Source organism: Typopeltis vanoorti, chromosome 22, assembly GCF_054136105.1.
Source record: "Typopeltis vanoorti isolate ZY-2024b chromosome 22, IOZ_Tvanoo_1.0, whole genome shotgun sequence".
Lineage (NCBI taxonomy): Eukaryota > Metazoa > Arthropoda > Arachnida > Uropygi > Thelyphonidae > Typopeltis > Typopeltis vanoorti.
In genome coordinates this window covers 62069788-62084933 of record NC_143570.1, presented here as the reverse complement: position 1 = coordinate 62084933, position 15146 = coordinate 62069788, and the positions used below count along the sequence as shown (strand labels likewise).

General features: G+C 35.7%; 1 protein-coding gene across 5 annotated transcripts in view; it reads right to left on the bottom strand.

Annotated features, from left to right (window-relative positions):
* Positions 1 to 15146, bottom strand: part of LOC150094460 (solute carrier family 33 member 2-like) — a 122158-nt gene that overhangs the window by 41357 nt on the left and 65655 nt on the right. For all 5 annotated transcript variants that reach the window (XM_090411942.1, XM_090411939.1, XM_090411944.1 and 2 more), the window contains exon 3: positions 10212 to 10356. In XM_090411942.1, the coding sequence (XP_090268068.1) occupies positions 10212 to 10356 (145 nt within the window). The remainder of the gene's footprint in view (positions 1 to 10211; positions 10357 to 15146) is intronic.

Sequence of the window (15146 nt, the reverse complement as noted above, 5' to 3'; positions counted from 1 at the left end):
CGAATGGAACATAAATAACCTGAAAACAGAGGAAAACCATAGAAACTATAAACAGCAAACTGATGAAAGCATTAAAACTGGAAGAGGGAAAATAAAAACAAAGAGAAAAAAATTGACTCACTTGAAGGATACAATAATCAAGGCTGCCAATGACTGCATAGGATTAAGGAATAAGCAAATAAAAAAAGCCATGGATCACCCAGGACATTCTAGATCTAATAGATGAAAGAAGAAAATACAAAACCGCCCTAAATGAAGAAAGCAAAGACAAATATAAACATAAAAAATATGATAAATAGAAAGTGTAAAGAAGCAAAAAAAAAACAAAAAACAATGGCATACAGAGAAATGTAAAGAAATAGAAGATCTAACAAAGACTGGGATCGATAAAGCTTATAACATTATAAAAGGAATAAGCCAGCAAAACAAGATAAGAAGCACAATTATCAAAAATAAACATGTAAAACAAATAAACAAGGGAACATACTTATAGATAAGGAAGAAATTTCAGAAACATTGAAAGAGTACTTAGAAGATCTATAGTGGAAAAGATCTAGACACCAAGACTGTAGAAAATGAAACAAGACTTGATTTCAAAGAAATTGGTCCAACTATACTAAAAGATGAATTTGAATGGGCACTAAATGAATTGTTGGTCAACAAGGCACCAGGCCTTGATAACATCCCATCAAAATTAATAAAACATTCAGGAAACATAACTAAGTCATACCTTTTCAAGATCATAAAGGATATATATGAAACGGGGATCATTCCCAAAGGTTTTATACAATGCTCTATGATACCCATTCATAAAGTAAATAATGTAAACAAGTGCGAAAATCACTGAACAATAAGCTTAATATCACATGCTTCAAAAATACTACTCAAAATTATACAAAAAAGACTAACAACGAAGGTTGAAAAGTATATTGGCAATGACCAGTTTGGATTCAGGGAACAAGAGAAGCAATCCTAGCTCCAAGAACAGTTATCGAAAGAAGATCTGAGAAGAATCAAAATACTCTGATAGTCTTTCTTGACTTGGAGAAAGCCTTTGATAGTATTGATTGGAACCAAATGTTTCACCTCCTAAAAACAATAAAGGTAGATTGGAGAGATAGAAGGCTCATATTTAATCTTTAAAAGCACCAAGAAGCCCTAATAGAAACAGCCAACAATTAAACAAAAACTGCAACAGCAAGAATACGTAGAGGTGTAAGACAGGGGTGCTCTCTTTCACCCACACTATACATTGAAGATGCAATAAATAAATTGAAAGAAGTAATAGAAACAGGAATTAAGATAAATGGAATTGATATGAACTGGCTCAGTTTGCAGATGACATAGCAGTTATAGCTGATAACAAAGACAAACTGAAATCCATCCTGACAAAGATGGAAAAAATTTTCACACAGTACAGTCTAAAAATTAATTATAAGAAAACAAAACTATTAATCACAAGTAAAGCAAATAAAAATAAATTTGGAAATAAATAATAACCTACAACAACAGGTATCCTCTTTTAAATATCTTGGAAGTCTTATCAGAAGATGGAAGAAACCAATCAGATATTAAAGCATGAATAATCTGGGCCAAAAAAGCACAACAGAAGAAACATTTTTACCAGTAAAGTACGTAGTACCCAGCTCAAAAAAAAGGCTAGTGAAAACATACATATGGAGCATTGCATTATATGGTTGTGAGGCCTGCATGCTAACAAAACAACACATCAAAAGGTTGGAGGCATTTGAACTTTGCCGCTGGAGAAAGATGAAAATTAGTTCGACAGAAAGAAAAAGTAATGAAGAAGTTCTAAATATAGTTCATGAAGAGTGGTCACTAATGAACTACTTCAATAAGAGAAGAAAAAGCCTAACTGGACATCTGAGGCATGGAGGACAGATTACGGAAATAATGGAGAGGACTGTAGAAGGAAAGAGGCCATGAGGCAGACGAAGAATTTCATATACAAATAACATAATGATGCTAATTGGCATTAAGAGTTATAAAGGAGGTTACAAAATATAATGTTATGATGTGCTGCTATAACTAACCAATCTTCGGATTGATGCAACAAAGAAGATTGCCACTGATGCCATCTGGTCATGCCTTTAATCTTTCTCAGGACTCTCATATGTGTGGTCTCTAGTCTTTGGTCAAGTGATTTATTTCTAACCCAGCTCTCAGATCGATAAGTTAAAATTGGTTTGAACACTGAATTGTATACAGCTAATGTAGTGTTTTGACTAATTTCTCTCTTATTCCATATAAATTTATTCAGTTGACTTCCTACCATACTAGCTTTATTGATTCTGTTGTCTATTTCCATATTTAATTTATCATCTTCACCAAAAATCATGCTTAAGCTGAAATGTTTGCTTGTTCAATAGGTTCTCCATTCACATTGCAATTAATATTTTCAATACTTCTACCTATTTTCATTGTCTTTATCTTTTTGATATCAGGTTTAATACCACTTTCCTTCATAATGTGATTCATATAGATATAGATAACGAATAAGAGAGAGGATAATGTGCATCCTTGTCTGACACCAGATTTAACATTAAACCATCATCCTGTACTTCCTTCAATTCTAACTGCTGACTTACAACTCAAATAAAGACTAAGTATTGCTTGATATAAAGCCCCATTGACACCATATAACTGTAGCGTATTGAATAGCTTTTCTCTTGGTACTTTTCATATGCCTTTTACAGATCTATAAAATTAAAAAAAAATCTTTGTTATATTCCCATGATTTATCGACTATTTATTATAAAGTGAAAATATGATCCTGACAGCCTCTATTTGGCCTGAATCCAGCTTGTTCTTCACCAAGCTTCCCTTCCACATTCCTTCTCATCCGTTCCTCAATTATACTTGCATAAATCTTACGGAACACTCGGTAGGGAAATACCTCTGTAATTCTCATATTCAGTTTAATTTCACTTTCATGTATATGGGTACTATGAGAGCTCTACTCCAATCATTTGAAATTCGTTCCTCTGTCCAGGCCTTCTGAACTATGCAGTTCAGCCACTGTAAGACTTTTATACCTCCATATTTGAGCATGTCTGGTTAAATATTATCTACTCCAGCTGCCTTTCCACATTTCAGGCTTTTGATGGCTTTTTCTACTTCAAGTATGGATATTCCTGATTGCACGTCTGTTGAGTGTTTTTTACTACTGTGCTGTCATCACTGCTTGTTTCATTTAGCAATTTTTCAAAGTAATTATTCCATACATCAAGGATATCTTTTTTTCATCAGTTTTCATGTTACCTTTGGCATCTCTAATTCCTTTTACAGCACTCTTTCCTCCATTTCTGAGCTTTTTCAATAGCCTTCAAAATATTTTGCCACCTTCTTGATATTTATTTTCTATGTTCTTACCAGTCTTCCCGTGACTTTTGTTTAGCTAGTTTTTACACAGTGTTTAGCTTTCTTACATTTGTCTCTGTATTCTCCTAGAGTACAGGTTGACTTATTTGCCAGGAACTTTTGATATGCTTTCTTCTTTTCCTTCACTGCCTCTTTAATTTCCTGTGTCCAGCATGGAGTTCTGATTTTTCTATTCTTGCAGACAACCTCACCACATGTCTCTCTGACTGAATAAATCAATGTTTTCTTCAGAATTTGCCACCGACTTTCCAAGGTTTGGTTCCTGTTCACAAACTCTCATTTTTTTTTTAATAATGTTTGTATATTTTAGTCTACAGTTCACATCTGAGAGCTGATCAACTGTATTCACTTTAAAACTTTCTTGCATGTTCTTTTGAGTATGAAATTGAATTTTATCCTGCTCAAGATAAATTGTGATCACTTCCAATTTCAAATCCTCTGTCCACTCTAGTGTCCTGCACTACTGGAAAAGCATCACTATCAACAATAACATAGTCAATGAGACTTTTCTTATTCCTTTCCTCTTCTCTCTATGTGAATTTGCACACATTTTTATGATGGAATATTGTGTTAGTATAAATTAAAGATAAGAAGAAAATTATATACTTGGTTTAATCCTTTATCCAAGTTTTAGCAAACAAGTTTGGCCTGAACTATTTTCAGAACTGGGACAACTTGTATTTAGAAGCTTATGACTTCCCATCACTTGTCTTAGTATTCTATAATGTAAAGCACATATCCTTATGGGTATGTATAATGCTATGCATTATGGAAAGCAGTGGCACACCCAGGGGGCAAGGGCACCCCCCAAAAAGAAAAAGGAAAAAAAACACTAGAAAATTTTCCAAAAATCTTTTCCTAATTAAAATTCATTTTTTTATTTATGTTGTGTCGTGTCTTCTATTTCTATATTACTTATGAATTAATGGTCACATAGGGTGGGAATACCCTATAGCTCTCGGGAATCATGGCCGCCGTGAACGCAAAACGAATGAGGTAGTGCTCAGGCAGACTGAGCGCTACTTCATTTGCCTGAGCCAGGTCAAAGGAGATCACGGGTTTCATATATTGGCTATCACTGCAGATGCTCAGTCATAGGTCATATGCAATTCGTAGTATCTATTCTCAAATCGTCTACTTAACTCACCCCCACCCCAAGATTAAATCCTGAGTGTGCCACTGATGGGAAGGGTTACTACCCAGACTGGTTTCAACCCTTATTGAGGTCTCATCAGTGGGAACCAGACACAGAGGTGATACCAAATTTGAAATAATGCAGAAGTCATATTTTCATATAGTAGTTGCCAAAAAGTGTCACACCTTATTATTAAAATACTCTGGATTAAAGATCGTTGTTGGAAGTTTTTCCACTTTGTTATACTATAAATTAAAGATACCAAGAAATTATATACATGGTTTAATTTTTTATCCAATTTTACCTGAACTATTTTCAGTATGCAGCAACTTGTATATATAGAAGCTTATGACTTCACATCACTTGTCTCAGTATCCCATAATGCAAAGCACATATCTTTAAGTATGTATAATGCTATGCATTATGGTAACAGTCACTACCTAGACAGTTTTCGAAACTGTCCGGGTAGTGACTCCGAAACCGGTTGTCCCAATCCTGAAAATAGTTCAGACGCAAACTTGTTTGCTTACACTTTAGCATTACACATACCTGTAAGGATATGTGCTTTGCATTATGGAATACTAAGGCAAGTGATGTGATGTCATAAGCTTCTTTATATAAGTTGCCCTAGTCCTGAAAATAGTTCAGGTGCAAACTTGTTTGTTTACACTTGGATGAAGGATTAAACCAAGTATATAATTTTCTTGGTATCTTTAATTTCTAGTATTACGAAGTGGAGAAACTTCTAACAATGATTTCTAACCCAGAGTATTTTAATAATAAGTTGTGACATCATTTGGCAACTCGTATATGACTTCTGCATTACTTCAACCTTGGTCTCACCTCTGGGTCTGGCTTCCATTGATGAGACCTCAATAAAGGGTGAAACTAGTCTAGGTAGTGACCCTTCCAATAATGCATACCATTATACATACCCATAAGGATATGTGCTTTGCATTATGGGATACAAATAAAGTAATGTGAAGTCATAAGTGTCTATATATGAGTTGCTTCAGTCCTGAAAATAGTTCAGGCACAAACTTGTTTGCTTACACTTGGATAAAGGATTAAACTAAGTGGAAAAACTTCCAACAACGAACTCTAATCCAGAGTATTTCAGTAATAAGGTGTAACACCTTTTGGCAACTAGTATATAAAAATATGACTTCTGCACTACTTCAACCTTGGTATCACCTCTAGGGCTGGCTCCCACTGATGAGCCCTCAATAAAGGTCAAAACTGGTCTGGGTAGTGACCCTTCCCATGCCCATAAGGATATGTGCTTTGCATTATGGGATACTAAGGCAAGTGATGTGAAGTCATAATCTATAATCTTCTATATACAAGTTGTCCCGGTACTGAAAATAGTTCAGATGCAAACTTGTTTGCTTACACGTGGATAAAGGATTAAACCAAGTATATAACTGTGTTAGTGATAACCAGTCCATGTCCTGAGAAGTAATCCAACAGGTATTTGCCATTATTATTAGTTTTGCTCTTTTCTTCAAATTTTCCCAAAATATTTTTGTATATCTGATAATCATTTCCTACTCTGCTATTTAGATCCCCAACAAGGACCAACTTTTCCTTCTTCATTGTGTCAGATGCTTTCTCTAAAGCCTCAAAAAATTCCTCCACTTCTACCTTAGTAGAACCTTCTGTGAGACCATTGGCACAAGTCTCATTGTCCAGTTCCCCATTCTGATATTTGCTTACATCACTCTACTTGATACTGTTTGTCATTCAAGAAGATTACCCTCATATTTTGTGTTCAATACTATAGCTACACCTTCTTTTCCTGATTGTCATTACCAGAATATAATATTTTGTATTTATTGCTCAAAAAAATCCCAGATTTTGTCTTTTTTTGTTTCAGTCACCCCTATTATGTCGATCTGGTACTTATCCAATTCCTCAGCTAGCTCCTTTTTGTTTGCCATTAAATCCCAAACTGCCATCCCATCCTCATTCGTTCAGTATCCAGGTAGATATCTAACAGGGTGCACCACAAGAAGGGAAGGATTGAACATTAGGTCAGAAGCCCTGGTCAGTTCTCTGCATTCCTTTAAAGGCTATGTGAAGGTCTCTTCTCAGTTATATAGCTTTGACCCTTAACCACCCAACTGACCAGGACGTATATATACGTCCAAGTTACCATGGATGTGAAGGGCATACTAAAATTGTAATAGCATTGATATTACATTGAAATATCTGATGGATACAAAGTGTAGAGGAGTGATGTATTTTATCCATATTGATGGTGGCATAGTTAAGCACCTTGTGACGTAATAATAATAATAATAACATGCCTGCAAAATTCGAGTCATGAAAAGTTGTATGGAAACTATTAACTGTTTCTGATTTATTTTTGACTGCTGATTTCAAATATCGCTTCCATTTTTCTCTATCATGTAAGGATTTTTCATAAAAAGGATCTCAATATTACAGTAAAATAGCTTTAAAATGCATTATATTAAGCAAAATAACAGTATTTAAAATTTTCCATAAACATTTTTGGAATGAAAGCATTAGAAAAAAACGTTTTAATTAAAGATTAATCTTTAATTAAAATTAATCTTTTAGTACATGCTTTATATTTCGTTGTGGTGTCTTTTTCATTTTCCTTCAAAGCTTCTTTTTGAACTTTTTCTGTGAAATTCTTTTCCCGAGTCGTCTCTGTGCAATATCCAGCAATAGTCTGCCATCATGTTGACATTCCCACCTACCCTGATACTTTCGTTCCATCTCCTTGATGTCTTGGTGGAATTGCTCTCCTTGCTCTTCGCTGACAGTTTCCAGATTCTCAGGAAAGTAGTCTAAATGAGAGTTGAGAACATGCACATTTTGGAAAGCTCATGGAGCATCCCAAATCCGTGAATTTCTGTAGCATGTCTTCCACAATCATTTTATAGCTGGGTTCCTTGTGATTTCTTAAAAATTTGGTCACCACCTCTTTCAAAGCTTTCCGTGTTTCTTTTTCAACAGTTGCCATTTTTTCTTCAAACAGTTTATCCTTCATAAGTTTCCTGATGTCTAGACCGATCAAAATACCTTCTTTCAATTTTCAGTAGATAATCCCGGAAACTTTGCAGATGTATTTAAAAACTATCCTTTCAACAACGCCTTGACAAATTTTATCCCAGCTTTATGTGAAGCGAGGATAAAAGAATTTTTTCCCAGGCAACTAAAGTTTTATGTAACACATTTTTACTTCAAAGTTCTAATGCGACTCTTTCTGGCCATTCCTTCTTGATCCAATGTTGCTCTCGATCTCGGCTGTCCGACCCGCACAAAAAGCACAAGTATTTGGTGTATCCTCTTTGTTGTCCCAAAATCATAGATATGACTTTAAGATCACTGCAAACTGTCCATCCATGATCATTGTACTTAAGTCTGCCGAGAATGAAGACTAAATTTTTGTATCGTTCTTTCAAATGCACGGAATGTGCTACTAGTATAGCATATTTACTGTAATTATGGAGAAGCACAGCTTTGAGGCTTTTTTTTTTTGAGGAACTGATAAACAACCTACAATCAATGACTTCATATTTTACGTTGAATTTGCTTATCAGTCCGGGAATATCGCTACAGTAAACTAAATCACCTTAAAAGTAAGGAAGAAAATCTCTTTCTTCTTAGAAAATATGCCACCTTTTAGAAATATGATAACCTTAGTAGTCAACGACTAAAGTTCAACTAAAGAATCATACAAGAAAATGTGTCTGTGACAACAGGAAAGTCATCAGTTATCTCGGCAAATCAGATTCAAAGTAGCCACCTGCACTTTTATCTGCATTCCTCCCTCTCCTATTTTAAGAATGAGAAGTTTTGTTAAAATTTCTTTATCTACCATAAGAAGGAACTTCAAAAAAGCACTTATACAACTAATTAGCTGTAAATAAAGGAGAATAAAAATAAATAGCAATGCGCTGAATTTAAATCCAAATACTACTAATGAAAACGCTAAAATTAGAAATTGGGTAAATTGGTGGGTGGTGGCCTTTTTTTACTATTTTTTCTGAACTCAGCACCTAAAAATCTATAAGAATCAATTATTACTTCTTGGACAACTTTTCCATCGCAGGTCTGTGTAATAATGATAATTACATTTGATCATAGTGTCCGAAGGTGCCTCAGTTAAGGATGTGACTGTTTTGCAACCAATTGGTAGCAACGATCACGCCCATACCAACCTGCAAAATAGCCAACTATATGGATGTTCCAATCAGGACAGGTTATATGCTGAACTACTAGTCTGGAAATTGTGACAAACTCAGGAGAATACTATCCTTGGTTTTATGGGATCAGTTGTTGAATTGGAAGGACATCAACAGTACTTGGAAAGATTTGAAAAGATGCTTAAAGGATGCAGTATCTGAATGTATGTCTAGAGTTCGAAAAATAAACAGAATGGGAGCAAAATGGAAGTGGCATGCAATTTCGTTAAACAAGAAATCTGTAAGCAGAAGATGATGTAGAAGAAATATTATAAGAATAAGAGTGAGAAGAGCTAAGTTGGAATATGAAAAGAAATTGGCTGCACAGGCTAAAGGCAACCTAAAAGAATTTTATTATTATGCTGCAAGTAAAAGAAAGAATGAACGTGAATGATAGAGTAGCATCAGAAGCAGATGAGGTAGTTCAAATAATGGTGCTCACTTCACCAAACTCTATCAATTTAGTGTATGTAATATAGTGCTAGAATTACATTGGATCAAGAGTACAGGGTGCATGAGGAGGCAGATCTAGACCTGTTACATAACCTGGGTAAGAATTCAGCAGGACAGATGTATCAGCACATGATTCGCATACAGAAATGGGTGGATAAACAAAATATATTTCGTAAGGAACAGAATGGCTATCAATTAAATGTTAGCAAGTGTAAAGTTATGCATTTTGGCATGATGCGATATCCAACAGCATATTATATTGGTGGGATTATGTTTGAAGTAACTGATAAGGCTGGAGATCTTGGAATTATGGTGAATAGAAAGTTGAAGCTCAACTTTCAGAGGATAGATTGAGAGTATGTAGACTGAAGATGCTGATAGACAGAAGAAAGAGGGTTGATATAATGGAGGTCTAAAAACTTTTAAGAGGATAATAGTTATAGTTGAAATTTTTTTTTTTTTTTTTTTATTATATGGAGGGTTAGGGGTGGACAAGGGAGCATCCATGGAAGTTAAATTTGTGTGCAGTTAAGAAAAGGATGGAGCTACATTTTTTTCTCATACAGCCATGAATGAGTGGAACAGTTTGTCTGTTGAAGTATTGGGTGTATCTAGTTTGAATGAGTTTAAGAAAAGATATGACAGCTGGTATGATCTCCCTTGATTTCCTGGAGTAATAAATATAATCATAAATAACAACAATAATAAATATAAATTATTATCTCTTTAAAATCACATCAAGCAAACATTTTTTCAATGATCACTCAGAGGTTGAATCAATGATGTTTGTATTTGCTTTATTCATTGAAATCCAAACTACCCAGATAGTCTGAATAATACTGGCCACTGTTCCATGTATAAGGGTTTAGACTGAACCAGAAAGCCAAATCCTAATTTAAAACTTTTTGCAGTTCAGATATTTGTTCCTGAAAGAAACATTATATATAACTAGAATTTTTTAAAATAATTTCTATTATTATTAATAAGGACAAAACAGTAATAACCTCTGTGACAAAAGTATACCTCCTGTTGCAGAACCTGCCAATGAAACAGCCTGTCCAATAAGTCCATTCCAAAGTCCAAGATCCTGTTGAGAGACTCCATAGTCAAGTAGAAAGACAGGAAATGTGGCCAGAACTCCTCTTTCTCCTGAACATGATAAACAATTATTAAAATTGTCAAATATGCTACAAATAAGTACTGTATTAGAGCCTGCTATGTGATAACAAGATTTTTAATCATGAATCAAATCCTGTGCAATGTTTCTAGAAATTTAAGTCTATATAACTTTTTTAAGTCTCAACTTTTCTTAACTGGCATCCCTCATCTACTATAGAAGTTATCATATTCATATCCTACTTCTCCTCTTAATAATTTATAAAGATAATTATTATAATATTTTAATTATATAATAAATAAAATCAAATAAACATTTTTTAAATGCCAAGGAGATATGGAAACTTAATTACTTATCCTAAATATATTTTAACTGTCTCTGCACAAATATGAATGCTATATAATACAAAGGATAAAATAAAATTTTAGTATTATAGTGACAGCTCAATTATATTAGCTTTAAATGACTGAACCTTCAATTAACCAAACTGTAAATGGGTTAGTGTGCTTTACCAACTCCTGGTAGCACCATGCAACAGGAAATCTGCTTTCTCTGTCATGATCATTAATCAGAGGGATCAATGTATTATTATTGCATGGGAATCTGTGTAGTCCAAAGACTCATTGTTGGAGGCCTAGACTATCCACACAATGCCTTCATACCGCTCCTTGAGGTCATTCACTAACAAAGCACTCACAACACTCTGGTGATCCATTCTGCCCATTCGCCACTTTCCAAGTAAAAAATCTAGTGTAAAGGTTTTGACTAATAACACTCTTGCATTCAATTTCCAGGGATGACCCCCTTCTTCTGTTCCTTCCAGCCAGGTACTGAAAAATTTCACATGAATCAGTCCTATAAGTCCTTTTAGTAACTCAAATGTTTCTATTATATCCCCTCTTTTCTACCTCTCAAATAACTTCTGCAACCCACTTTCAATTTCTCCTGAATGGGAAGCATTCCACAGAAAACTTATCATCTTGGTCACTTGCCTCTGGATCCCCTCCACACCTTCCTCATCCCAAAAAAACCCAATTGACCATCTGTGCCCAGTAATCTAGATGTGGTAGCATCAAAGCCTACAAAATAGAATGATAACTTCTTTATTTCTGCATGTCAGGGTGTTTTTCAGCTTTACAACTGGGCTACTTATATATAGAGGCTAATGACTTCACATCAACTGTACAATTGGAGAGCCACTACCCAAAGTGGTAGCGACCCTTCCCATAATGCATAGCATTATACATGTCTGTAAAGATATGAGCCTTGCAGTATGGGATACTAAGGCAACTGATGCAAAGTCATTAGCCTCTATATACAAGTAACCCAGTCGTGATGCTACTTCACACACAAACTTTGTTTGCTTACACTTGGATAAAGGATGAAACCAAGAATATAATTTCTTGGCATCTTTAATTTATAGTATAACCAAGTAAAAAACATTCAACGGTTAAATAAGTAGGCTAAGAAAAGAAGAAATAAAAAGAAAAATTTGTAGTTAATAAGTCAGCATGTGCTCTTAAAAGAATACAGGGGGAAAATGTAAGAAAGTTGCAATTTATGCAAAGCAACAGCCAAACCACAAGTCATGAATTTTGTAAAGTATACTGTACACGAGAAAAATATGAAAAAAGTTAGAAAATGTTTTTGAGAATATTTAGAAAATTAAAAAAAAAAAAAATTGGAGGAAAAAGTATTACAAAAAGAATAAAAACCATAAAGATGATATAAGTATTAAAGATTCTCCAGGCCATAGTGTGGAAAGAATCATTGCAGGAGATATATAACATCACAACAAAAGCTAATCCAACTCCAACAACAACATGTCTGAACCACATTCACGCTATATTCCCACTCACTAATTGCTATCCATGCAAAGAACCTTTTCCTTATTCTTTTGATCACACCCTTCTTACAGTTGCTAGGGATGGCATCATATATCACCTATGTCTCCAAATTCTATGAAGAATTTCTTCCACATTACATTGGTAAAAACTGTATCACACCCTTCCTCCTCTTATTCATGAAGGCTAATAGACATTCTGGGTCATTAACGGGAAAGACTACACAATATACAGTATCTCCCTGTCAAGTCAACCCTGACTACTTTCCTGTACTGTGGCCTGTTTCCACAAAAGACGTTCTGCAGTAAACCAGCAAGTATTCTCGATACAAAGAGATACCTTCCTAGTTGGAGGAAATGCCAACTAAACACTAAATGTTAGTTCATCACTGCCCAGCTTATTAGAGGTCTGAAGTGGCAAATGCCATATTTAAGAATACATAATATACAGTATCTCCCTGTCAAGTCAACCCTGACTACTTTCCTGTAGTGTGGCCTGTTTCCACAAAAGGGGTTCTAGAGAAACCAGCAAGTATTCTCGATACAAAGGGATACCTTCCTAGTTGGAGGAAATGCCAACTAAACACTAAGTGGTAGTTCATCACTGCCCAGTGAAATACCACTGCCCAACTTATTAGAGGTCTGAAGTGGCAAATGCCATGTTTGGTCTCCTGAGCAGAGATCCTGGTTTCTGTTTACCTCCCCCCCCTCTATTCTCTGTAAAGTGTGAGTGACACTCTTCAAAGCCATGACAAACATACTTAGCGACCCATAACGTCTTCCATTTTGAGGGTATATCAATTAGTGCATGGGACTGAACCAGTAAGTAAAGAGTTGGACGTCTCAATCAACTGGTGCATAATTCTGCTGCCAATTACTCTACTAGGTTGCCTAGAGAGGGAGTCTGAGTGGTGGCATGTCAGGGACACTGTTGAAGCCACATCATGGCACGGAGACTGGTTTCTCTCTGTATGAATGTCATGTCCATGAGTCAATTTTCTCTCACTGCACATCACCTCCCTGCTATATCCTTCCATCTAATCAAACTTATGATGAAACATATGAAAACTCTCACAAACAATAAGAGTCACACTGCAACAAAAGCAAATCTCACTTATAAACTAATCCCATTAAAAAAAGTCATATGACAACCAATCACAACATACAAACCATGCCAGAATCTTCTGTGGAATCAACAAAACATAAATGATGTTCCCAATCACTTGCAGTCTTCCAGATCAGACATCTTATTCCAGACAGAAACCTAGATCACAACTACATCTACTACTGTCCACCTCCACTTCACAATTCTTTTCACCACAAGGGTGACATTTGTGCCTTTGTGAAATCTAACATAGCCAGCCAGAGAATGGCTAATTAGAACCCACTGCTTTTGACCTTTTCTGACTTACAGTTTCCTTGCCATATTTAGTAACATTCATTTGTTGCATTTACAGATCTCTAAACACTGATAACCACTCATATCTCTTCACATTCTTATCCATGAAACTCAACCTCCCACAACACAGCTATCTAAATAGTTCCAACCGGCTGCCCTACTCTAGCATCATTGACCAAGCAGAATGAAAAGCAGAAGCCTTATATAAATAATGACCTAACACAAATTGTACATCTACTCACTCGAATTCCTGATAACCCCCTTCACTCTCTCTGGTCAAAGAGTATTTAGTCAAATACTATTTGACCAGTTCTCCTTCCAGATACACTATAAAGGTCACCTCTCTTCTCAGCAACTCAGACCACAATCTGGTATAAGTCTCCTCTCTCTCAGAACGCCCTTCGTCCAACCTGATCTTGTCTGGTTGATTTGTATATTACTTAGGATGACTTAGGGTGAGGGTAGGTGGTGAGTAGACCTGACCTCACATCCTCTGGCACTACAAAGGAACCAACTGGGATGACCTCTGAAATTTCTATTTCTCCTTTCCTTGATCTGACTATTGCTTGCACTCACCTAACCTTAATACCTGCTGTGAATGAGTTACAAAAATTATTCTCAGTGGTATGAAGGACTTCAATTCCCATTCAAACCATAATCTTCATCCACTTTCCAAGTCTTGGTTCAACTGAAAATGTATCAATGCAGTTGAAGAAAAAAATTCAGCTTATGGCATGTGAACTGCATCAAGAACTCCAGCTTCATACTCTGCCTACACCAAAGCACTCACCATATGCAAATCAATCATCAGCAGATCCAAATTCGATTCCTCTTGTCTAAATGGAAGCCATGCCTTCTTGTTCCCTGCTAAGGTCATTGGATGCAACTTCTGTTCTCCTGCACTTATACCTCTCTCTCATCCCGATGGTACCAAAAAAAATCAGAAAACTATTAAATAACTTGGATACTAAAAGGTCTTTTGGTCCATGTCAGATTTCACAAAGGCACAAGTGTCACCCTTGTGGTGAAAAGAATTGTGAAGTGGAGATGGACAGTAGCAGATGTAGCTGCAATCTAGGTTTCTGTCTGAATAAGATGTCTGATCTGGAAGACTGCAAGTAATTGGTATCTGATACTTACCTAATGCACAAAAGCAATCTCATATCCATTCTATTCCAAAAAAAGGGTGATAGAAGTCTACCATCAAGCTACTGACCAATTGCAATCACCTCAGTCCTCTTCAAAATAACGGAGAAAGTCACCAACAGCCAACTCTTCCATTGCCTAGAGGCCCATCAATTAATCAGCAACCACCAGTATGGGTTCCACCATTCAAGATCAACAGTTAACCTTGTAGCCTACTTCACCCACCACTTGACAAATACCATGGAAAGGTTCAGAAAAACTTGTGCTACTGCCCTTGGCATTTCCAAAGCTTTCCACCATGTGCAGCATCAAGGCCTACTAAACAAATTGCCATCCTTTGGTCTCCCTGCTACCCTCTGCAACTGGGTAGCTAGCTTTCTCTAAGTCATAGTAGTTGGCTTCTTCTCTCTCTTTGAGCTTCACCACGATAAAAT